The following is a 10,882-nucleotide window of genomic DNA, read 5'->3' on the forward strand; positions in this document are numbered from 1 at the left end:
TAGAGTCCAACAGGATAAAGATCATACAAGAGACTAAATGCTCAGTAGAATCTATATGGATAGAAATCCCATGTGTATTGGGTAAGAGTATAGTTATAGGAGTATACTACCATCCACCTGGACAAAATGGACAGACAGATGATGAAATGCTAAGAGAAATCAGGGAAGCTAACAAATTTGGCAGTGCAATAATAATGGGAGATTTCAATTACCTCAATATTGACTGGGTAAATGTAACATCAGGATTTGCTAGAGACATAAAGTTCCTGGATGTAATAAATGACTGCTTCATGGAGCAATTGTTTCAGGAACCAACAAGAGAGGGAACTATTTTAAATTTAATTCTTAGTGGAATGCAGGATTTGGTGAGAGAGGTAATAGTGGTGGGGCCACTTGGCCATAGTGATCATAACATGATCAAATTTAAACTAATAACTGGAAGGGGCACAATAAGTAAATCTACAGCTCTAAAACTAAATTTTCAAAAGAGAAACTTTGATAAAATGAGGAAAATAGTTAGAAAAAAACTGGATGGTGCAGCTGCAAAGGTTAAGTGTTCAACAGACATGGACATTGTTTAAAAATACAATCCTAGACACGCAGTCCAGATGTATTCCACATATTAAGAAAGGTGGAAGGAAGGCAAAACGATTACCAGAATGGTTAAAAGGTGAGGTGAAAGAGACTATTTTAGCAAAAAAAAAAAAAAAATCCTTCAAAAATTGGAAGAAGGATCCATCTGAAGAAAATAGTATAAAGTATAAGCATTGTCAAGTTAAACATAAAACATTGATAAGACAGGCAAAGAGAGAATTTGAAATGAAGCTGGCCGTAGAGGCAAAAACTCATAATAAAAAAGTTTTAGAATATATCCGAAGGGTGTCAGTTGGACCGTTAGATGATCGAGGGGTTAAAGGGGCTCTTAGGGAAGATAAGGTCATTGCAGTAAGACTAAATGAATTCTTTGCTTCCGTGTTTACTAATGAGGATGTTGGGGAGATACCAGTTCGGGAGATGGTTTGGACGAACTGAACCAAATCACTGTGAACCTGGAAGATGTAGTAGGCCAGATTGACAAACTAAAGAGTTGCAAATCACCTGGACCAGATGGTATGCATCCTAGGGTACTGAAGGAACTCAAAAATGAAATTTCTGATCTATTAGTTAAAATTTGTAACCTATTTAAAATCATCCATTGTACCTGAAAACTGGAGGGTAGCCAACGTAACCCCAATATTTAAAAAGGGCTCCAGGGGTGATCTGGGAAATTATAGACCAGTGAGCCTGACTTCAGTGCCAGGAAAAAAAGTGGAGCATATAGAAAGATATGGTTTAATGGAACACAGTCAACTTGGATTTACCAAAGGGAAGTCTTGCCTAACAAATCTGCTTCATTTTTTTGAAGGGGTTAATAAACATGTGGATAAAGATGAACCGGTAGATGGTAGTGTATTTGGATTTTCAGAAGGTGTTTGACAAAGTCCCTCGAGAGGCTTCTAAGAAAACTAAAAAGTCATGGGATAGGAGGCGATATCCTTTCATGGATTACAAACTGGTTAAAAGACCAGAAATAGAGCATAGGATTACATGGTCAATTTTCTCAGTGGAAAAGGGTAAACAGTGGAGTGCCTCAAGGATCTATACTTGGACCTATGCTTTTCAAAATATTTATAAATGATCTGGAAAGGAATATGATGAGTGAGGTTATCAAACTTGCGGATGATACAAAATTATTCTGAGTAGTTAAATCACAAGTGGATTGCAAGGAGGACCTTGCAAGACTGGAAGATTGGGCATCCAAATGGCAGATTAAATTTAATGTGGACAAGTGCAAGGTGTCGCATATAGGGAAAAATAACCCATGCTGTAATTACACAATGTTAGGTTCCATATTAGGAGCTACCACCCAGGAAAAAAGATCCTAGGCATCATAGTGGATAATACTTTGAAATTGTCAGCTCAGTGTGCTGCAGCAGTCAAAAAAGCAAACAGAATGTTAGGAATTATTAGGAAGGGAATGGTTAATAATACCGAAAATGTCATAATGCCTCTGTATCGCTCCATGGTGAGACCGCACCTTGAATACTGTATACATTTCTGGTCGCCACATCTCAGAAAAGATATAGTTGCGATGGAGAAGGTACAGAGAAGGGCAACCAAAATGATAAAGGGGATGGAACAGCTCCTCTAAGAGGAAAGGCTGAAGAGGTTAGGGCTGTTCAGCTTTGAGAAGAGATGGCTAAGGGGGGATATGATAGAAGTCTTTAAGATCATGAAAGGTCTTTAAAGAGTAGATGTGAATCTGTTATTTACACTTTCGGATAATAGAAGGACTAGGGGGCATTACATGAAGTTAGCAAGTAGCACATTTAAGACTAATTGGAGAAAATTCTTTTTCACTCAATGCACAATAAAGCTCTGGAATTTCTTGCCAGAGGATGTGGTTAGTGCAATTAGTATAGCTGGGTTCAAAAAAGGTTTGGATAAGTCCTTGGAGGAGAAGTCCATTAATTGCTATTAATCAAGTTTACTTAGGGAATGGCCACTGCTATTAATTGCATCAGTAGCATGGGATCTTTTTGGTGATTAGGTACTTGCCAGGTTCTTGTGGCCTGGTTTGGCTTCTATTGGAAACAGGATGCTGGGCTTGATGGACCCTTGGTCTGATCCAGCATGGCAATTTCTTATGTTCTTATAACAAATAAAAGCTTTGACTGAGAAAACATATATCCCTGCTTAGCTATTTAGCAGCTTCCACAGTGTCTGGTAAACATGGAAGCTTATTAACATTTGCTACTTCAGCTGGATAAATCATAAGGCAATAAAATCACATAAAACTTTAAAGATAGATGTAAAAATATGTTTTTCTTGTATAGTTCCTTCTATCTAAACAGCATGTCATACCATTACCATAGATTATGCAGCCATTGCTGAGAGTGGTAAAAAGCTTATTTAGATGTTTCTGGAGGCTGAATGTTAATCTAGTGCCTGTCAGACTGGTATTAAAATATATTCTTTTGAATATTTTTCCATTGATTTTAGGCATCGAAATCAGGAGAACTCAAAGCTTTGGACTGGGGCACTAAGGCGAAAAATATGGTTCATTACAACCAGGTAAAGTACTTTTCACAAAAGCATCGGTTTTTTAGAGACAGAGGGAAGATATAAAGTAGCATCCTTTCATTTGATAGCAAGGTGATACATTTTCAGGAGGAGGATTTTATAGGAGGAGACCTGGCATTCAGGATGACTGATTTCTCTGTCATGAAGTGGTCAAAGGCAGATTGTGTCAACGTGTCTCACTTCTTCACTGAGACACTGGTTCTCCTTCCTATCAGTGCTGCCCTTTCTTACATTTGCCCATACAGACAAGTGCACCCCTCCTACGCTATTCATTCCTGACACAGTAACAACAGTTACCTAGGGCCTGGCTATATGTTCTGTATGAAGATCATTGCTTCTCTGGAGACTTTGAATTGTAGGTATAGAATATTGTAAATGGCATATGGAATATATTTTGAGTATGATTCCCTATAAAGTTGGTGTCTGTGTGATAAGCTGCCAAAGGAAAAGAAAAATTGAAAGTGTAGTTTTTGAATCTGCTGTCTTATATTCAACCATAACATATTTTTAAGTTATTGATCATGTTTTTAAACTTGTATTTTTATTCAAACTTAGTTTATTTTATTTTTAACTTGTATTTTTTATTTTATTTTAAATGTTACTTTTGTTGTTTTGTTATAATTATATTGTTGTAAACCGCTTTGGTCAATGTCATATCCATAAAACTGTATATAAATAAGTTAAATAAATAAATAACCCGACCATGAGAGAGCCTAGAGAGTCAATATTAGATTGAATAAATGTTATTTATTAAAAAGTTCTTTTCCTGGGCTGGCTCAGTGTCAGAGCACTGCAGCTTGGGAGATTCGGGTTTGGATCCCCCATCAGACAGGGACAGCAGGCCTGGAAATGCCACGGAGGTGGTGCAGCCACCTTGGAGAAAGCAACCTTACAGTCCTGCGGCCAGGAAAAGATTTCAAGCCACATGGATAGGATCATCAGGCAAGGGGTAGGGCAGCAGACACTGCTGAGGGTACAAAGTGATAAACATTTAAAAAATGAACAAAGGTGGCTTATGGATCGTTGACTGGGAGAGTACAGAGTAATGTACTGTTTTACCCAAGCACCACCTGGACTTTGATCTAAATTCCTGCGCTGCTGTCATATTAATGGGTGGAGCCCTTCTTTATGAAGAATGATTGATTTTTACAGCAGTCTATGAAACCAGCTATGCTTTCCTGTGCCTATCTTTTCTGCAACAATAGATTTCAACAGTGCCATACAAAGTACACAAAATTAAATTGAAGGTATTGCCTAGCAATGGCCTAGAGCAGTGACGGCGAACTCCAGTCCTTGAATGCCACAGACAGGCCAGGTTTTCAGGATATCCACAATGAATATGCATGAGATAGATTTGCATACAGTGGAGGCAGCACATGCAAATCTTTCTCATGCATATTCATTGTAGCTATCCTGAAAACCTGGCCAGTTTGTGGCACTCGAGGACTGGAGTTTGCCATCACTGGTCTAGGAAGAACTAGTGAAACTAGGGTTTGAATCCCACTTCCCCCCACTGACACTCCTTATGACCTTGAGTGTGCCACTTTCTCTCCTGTTCCCTCAGGTACTCAGTTAGATTTAAGCTCTTTGAAGCAGGGATGTAATGTACCTGTATTTTAATAATGTTATAAGCTGCCTTAAGCATCATTAGACAAGTTGGACTAATTAAAAATTAAAGGCAGTTGTCCAAATCAACCAACACAAGTCAGTATTCTCAGCTATGGCCAGAATGTGCCAGTTTGTGTAAATGATGGACAGTTGCATGACCAAGTATGTTAATATCTTGCATCAACCGCAAGTAACCTAAAAGGTGTAATTCTTTCAACTATACAAAATTGTGTACCTAGCTGCATGTCTTCAGTGCTCAGCAAGTTAAAGTTGAGCAGGTTAATTAGGATTTTTAAGAACTGTAGGATCCAATAAGATTTGATGAGTTGTAATTTTATCAATCTCTACATTTATTTAATTCTTAAAATACTCAACTATTGAGCCTTTTCCTAATTATTAAACTGTTCTTTCTTTCTTAGTCTACCCCTCCCAAATACAAGGTGAAAGATATGATAGTACCAACTTCAATTTGGACTGGTGGGCATGACTGGCTCGCAGATCCCGAGGACATTGCCATGTTACTTACGCAAGTTACCAATCTCTTCTACCACAAGAATATTCCTGAATGGGAACATCTGGATTTTATATGGGGTCTTGATGCCCCAGAGCGCCTTTACAATGAAATGCTTAACATAATGAAAAAATATTTATAAACCTACCTAGAGGAGTTGCTAGGATAAGCAGACCCACTGAGGCCAGTTTTCTTCAGTTTTGGTAACAAGGCATTTCCTATACTGTTATTTTTTTAAGACCAAAAGAAGACTCTTCTCTATGTTTTCTTATCTGTCATTTGTAATCATTTGTCTCCATTTTAGAAGTTCTGAAAGAAAAAAAAATTAAGTGTTTAATTAATTTCCCAAGGGGAGTATTTTGAAGCCAGCCACATTTAATATTACAGAGAGCTACCCTAATATCTGGTGCAGGCAGATGAGTTGAAATCAAGAGCTTAACGAAAGCTCTGATTGAATCTGTTGGCTGAGCCAGTCCAATACTGAGGAATAATCAAGACCTGAATATATTTTCATTGCTTGAGAAAATATTGAAATACTGTGATCTGAACTTACCTCTCAGCTCTCTTGTTATTCATGACAAGTCATAACACACACACACATAATAACATAGTAATAACAGCAGATAAAGACCAAGAGATCCATCCAGTCTGCCCGGCAAGATGCATAAGGAAGTATCTGGCACTCCTTGCAGATTTACCCCCATGTGCTCTGATAAGGGTGGTAAGTGCTGCTCAATGCAGGTTACCCCCATGCATAAATGTTATACACCAAAAGTTAATTGTTCATTTCCAGCCTCTAGGGATCCACGGTGTTTATCCCATGCCCGGTTTTGAATTCATTCACCATTGTGATCTTCACCACCTCTTCTTCCAGGAGGGCATTCCAGACATCCCCACCCTTCTCTGTGAAAGAAATATTTTCTGATGGTTCTGAGTTGTCCCTCTTGGAATTTCATTTTGTGACCCCTAGTTGTACAGTTTCCTTTCCAACGGAAAAGATTTTATGTTTATGCCTCATTAATACCTTCAGGTATCTCCCCTTTATGTGTTATCTTATATCTGGAGGCCAGCTAAGAAGCCACTGATACTTAGTGTTTGGTGCTTAGATCAGAAGTCTTTACGTGTCACAAGTGCCCCTTCCACCCCTTCCCCACTCAAAAGAAAGCCGGGGACTCAACATAGGTTGTTATATTGTCTTCGCAAAGAAGGCCCAGCCATGATAAGTTTTGACCCTTATTGAGTTTCTTTGTTAATTGTCACTGGGCTGGAGACAAGAAGTTGAAAGAGTGGACAGCAATGTGAGCATTCATCTCCATTTACATTAATAGAAAATAACATTTGTTTTTGAACAAGTATACAAACTAGCTGCTAATGCTGTATATTTTTATGTGACTGGGGTGAGGGTTTAGCTGGAAATGTCATAAATTTGAAAGTGTTTAAAATGTAATGTTTATGTGACAGAGTAAAGTAATAAGTGGAACAAATAGAACAACCAGGTCAAAATAAGTTGGGTTTTTCTACTGTCTGAGCTAAGGAAGCTGCCCATTGCTAGACTCCCTGGTATGGTGCCAGAAGATTACAGAAGTCCTACAATATGAAGGATGCAGTGTTTAAAGTAAAATTCTTCACTATAACAGAGGAGTATATATATATATATATATATATATATATATTACAATATAAAATCAGTTAGCCATGTTAGTCCTTTTTAAAATGATCAGGGGTTTTCTTCTGTATTGAGATCCTTGGAAAAGAACCTTGTATAAAAGAAGCTTTGGTGGTCTATTTTGTAGTCTCTGATTTTAGTCCTGAGAGAATATTAACTTAGTAGATGATGACAGAAAGATGAAATTGGCCTATCCAATCTGCTCAGATGATATTCTTCCACTTTGGATAGATGAGCATTTCATTTTCCCATATACCACTCAATTTCCTGCCCCCCCCCCCCCCCCCCCCACTAATTCCTCAATCTTGTGTTTACCTGACCTCTCAACCCTTGACCTACCAATGCCCTCTCTATTGGGCCCAAGCATGGACACAGTTTACTAAAAGTGCTATTTTCATTGGTAGGCCATTTCAGGCCTTAAACAATCCCCTTCATTATCTGTGATTACAAGACAGATAATTATTCCTACACCCAGCCACTTGCATGTTTTATTACCAACTTTAATAATAATCCTCACAGCCAACAAAATTAATGAGGCCATTTTAACATCATTGTTCCTGATTTATGGTAAGTTTCTGAGTCCAACAAAACAATAAATTAGAGCCATAGCAATATACTACACCAAATCTAATATTAAAAAAAAAAGGTAAATTCCATTTTTTTTTTTACTGTTTGAGACTATCAAAACGTGTTTTGGGGGGGGGGGGGATTTTGCTCTTTTCTTACAAGAACATAAGATATGCCATACTGGGTCAGAACAAAGGTCCATCAAGCCCAGTATCCTGTTTCCAACAATGGCCAATCCAAGTCACAAGTATCTGGCACGTACTCAAACTTTAAATAGATCCCATACATCTAGACCACCAAAACTTTACAATCATATAGCCATATAATTAAACAATAATTGTTTTAAATGGTCCCATACATGACATGCAAAAAATAAAATTTAAAAGCATAATGTGCATTCCAGATATTGCATAATTACTTATAAAACAAAGAAAAACATATTACTTTGCTTTATCAGCACACTTTTCTCTGTTGCTATATATTCTGGAAAACACCAACTCGGTATTTTTTTTGGCAGAAAATACCTTCATCAGTGTCATAGCTGTAAAGGTGAACATTTGTAAGAATGCTCTAATTCTTATAAACACTTTTTCAAAAGTCTACAAGGGTCTGGTTTGGTTTTTTTTTAAAGATAAACAACCTGGATGTCATCTTTAGAAACAGTTCAGATCAGAAACCAACCAATCAAAATCAATGCCAAACGAATCTCTTGGAATATACTGCTTTTTTATGTATTAAATTTCTAGCCCAAACATGACTCCTGAGGATGCACATTATAGCTCCTGACCAAGCTGTTGTATTGCAGTTGAAAGAAAAAGTCTCTAAAAGAGAATAGAGCATGTTACTCAAAGCTGTTCTGTGTATCAAAGACATCTGTTTTAGCGGTATTTGTAAATCATTATCAACAAAGCTAAGTTGTGCAATATTTTTAATAAAGCTGGATGATCTATTTTGCAACGTACATGTCCAGGTTGTTCTGTTTGTATTAATCTGTTACTATAGTCACATAAGTCAAGGCTGTTATTTACTATTGGATTCACAGATTTTCTTGGATTGAAATAGAATTTTGTTTGAGATTATACATGAAAGCTGCTGAAATCCTGAGTGCCTGCTCACCATGGTGACCTGCAACTCAGCCTATGTGTAGCAGAGAAAACAGCTTTCAGTGCTGCATCTCATCCCATCAGCCACTAAGAATCTCTTTCTGGCTTCCCTTTCATGTATGTCTAGGGTTACCACTACTTTGTACTACTTCTACAGTGCTACTTAGCATATGCAGTGCTAAGTAATATTTCATAAAACAGACTGTAGTAAGCTTATCTTTTTCACAAAAGTAAATCATATCAAATTTCTTAAGTCTAATTCTGTTTTTAAACAACTGCCTTTATAACATACATTTTTAGCTTCAAACCCAATTGTCAAAAAAGGATAATGTTTTAAAGGGCTTGTTTAGATGGTGTGTTTCCAGATACCATGCTCTTGAAAAGACCAGTTTGTTTATTTAAATTTAATATACTGCTTATAAAGCAAGTTAACCAAGCAGATATACAAAGTCAAACTTATGTAAAAACAGTTAGAAAAAAACATAAAAATACAGTTATGCTCACAAGTTTACATACCCCTGGTAGAATTTAAAAGATGTATAGCATTGTAAGAAGACATAAGTGATCAGACAAAATTATTATGCATTACAGAATATCACAATCATTAAACAAACCATAGCAATAAGGGAAATAATAAAATGGTCCTGTTTGAAAATGTACATACGCTTGAATGTTTGGGTTATACACTCAAGTTGATACACACAGGTTGAGATGGCAGTGAAGGGTAGGTATCCACACCTGTGCCTTGTTTAATTGTAATTGATGTCTTTAGTGGTTACTGAAACACAGGGAATGCAAACGAACTGTCAAAGGATCTGCAAACAAAAGTAATTCAACTTTATAAATCAGGAAAAGGATATAAAAAGATTTCTAAAGATTTGAAAATGCCAATCAGGTCTACTATGAAATTGGTGGACAAGTAGATCCAGGGTTCCCTGGGGGCTGGCAATGGCTGTAACAACCCCCAAGGTTGGTCCAACAAAGTTTTCTGCTGCGCACAGGTGGGGCAAGAATCCACTTAGGGATTTAACATCTTGCTTCATTTGAGGCCACAATAGTATTGTTGAAGCAGTGCAAGGGTTTAGGCCTGTCCAGGTTGGCCTGCAACATGGGAGTCATGGGACCATTTCAATACATTTTCTCTGTCTGTAATGACAATCTTCCCTGGTGGGATGGTCTTGGAGGTGGCTAGTAGAATCCTGGCTGGGTCAATTACATGCGTAGGAGGTTCTGGTGCATCCTCAGCTTGGAAGGAACGAGAGAGGGCATCAGCTTGGATGTTCTTGAGAGCCGAGTGATATCTCAGTTCAAAATCAAAGTATGCAAAAAAACAGGGACCAGTGAGCCTGTCATGCATTCAGTCATTGAGCATGATGAAGATATTCCAGTTTCTTAAGATCCATGTAGATAATAATATGGGGTCTGATTTTAAAAAGCATTTACTCGAGCAAAACTGGTTTTTGCTCGAGTAAATACACTTTACTCAAGTAAGTGGGCTTTTCAAAATTGCTACAATATATGCCATTGAATTGTCCATAGGATTTACTCAAGTAAGTGCACTTTACTCGAGTAAATAGCTTTTGAAAATTGCTACGATAGTATGTCACATTTACATAAGAACATAAGAAAATGCCATACTGGGTCAGACCAGGGGTCCATCAAGCCCAGCATCCTGTTTCCAACAGTGGCCAATCCAGGTCATAGGAACCTGGCAAGTACCCAAAAACTAAGTCTATTCCATGTAACCATTGCTAATGGCAGTGGCTATTCTCTAAGTGAACTTAATAGCAGGTAATGGACTTCTCCTCCAAGAACTTATCCAATCCTTTTTAAACACAGCTATACTAACTGCACTGACCACAATCCCCTGGTAACAAATTCCAGAGTTTAATTGTGCGTTGAGTAAAAAAGAACTTTCTCTGATCAGTTTTTAAATGTGCCCCATGCTAACTTCATGGAGTGCCCCCTAGTCTTTCTACTATCCGAAAGAGTAAATAACCGATTCACATCTACCCGTTCTAGACCTCTCATGATTTTAAACACCTCTATCATATCCCCCCTCAGTCGTCTCTTCTCCAAGCTGAAAAGTCCTAACCTCTTTAGTCTTTCCTTGTAGGGAAGCTGTTCCATTCCCCTTATCATTTTGGTAGCCCTTCTCTGTACCTTCTCCATCGCAATTATATCTTTTTTGAGATGCGGCGACCAGAACTGTACACAGTATTCAAGGTGCGGTCTCACCATGGAGCGATACAGAGGCAATATTACATTTTCCATTTTATTCACCATTCCCTTTCTAATAATTCC

At 37.8% G+C, this 10,882-nt stretch overlaps 1 protein-coding gene across 3 annotated transcripts in view; it reads left to right on the forward strand.

Moving 5' to 3' along the window:
* LOC115095729 (lysosomal acid lipase/cholesteryl ester hydrolase-like) overlaps positions 1-8,436 on the forward strand; it is a 116,512-nt gene extending 108,076 nt beyond the window's left edge. For all 3 annotated transcript variants that reach the window (XM_029609821.1, XM_029609823.1, XM_029609822.1), the window contains exons 9-10: positions 3,043-3,114; positions 5,151-8,436. In XM_029609821.1, the coding sequence (XP_029465681.1) occupies positions 3,043-3,114; positions 5,151-5,384 (306 nt within the window). In that variant the 3' untranslated portion in view covers positions 5,385-8,436. The remainder of the gene's footprint in view (positions 1-3,042; positions 3,115-5,150) is intronic.
* Positions 8,437-10,882: the final 2,446 nt, after the last annotated feature.

This window comes from Rhinatrema bivittatum, chromosome 7 (assembly GCF_901001135.1).
Source record: "Rhinatrema bivittatum chromosome 7, aRhiBiv1.1, whole genome shotgun sequence".
In the NCBI taxonomy this organism is placed as follows: domain Eukaryota; kingdom Metazoa; phylum Chordata; class Amphibia; order Gymnophiona; family Rhinatrematidae; genus Rhinatrema; species Rhinatrema bivittatum.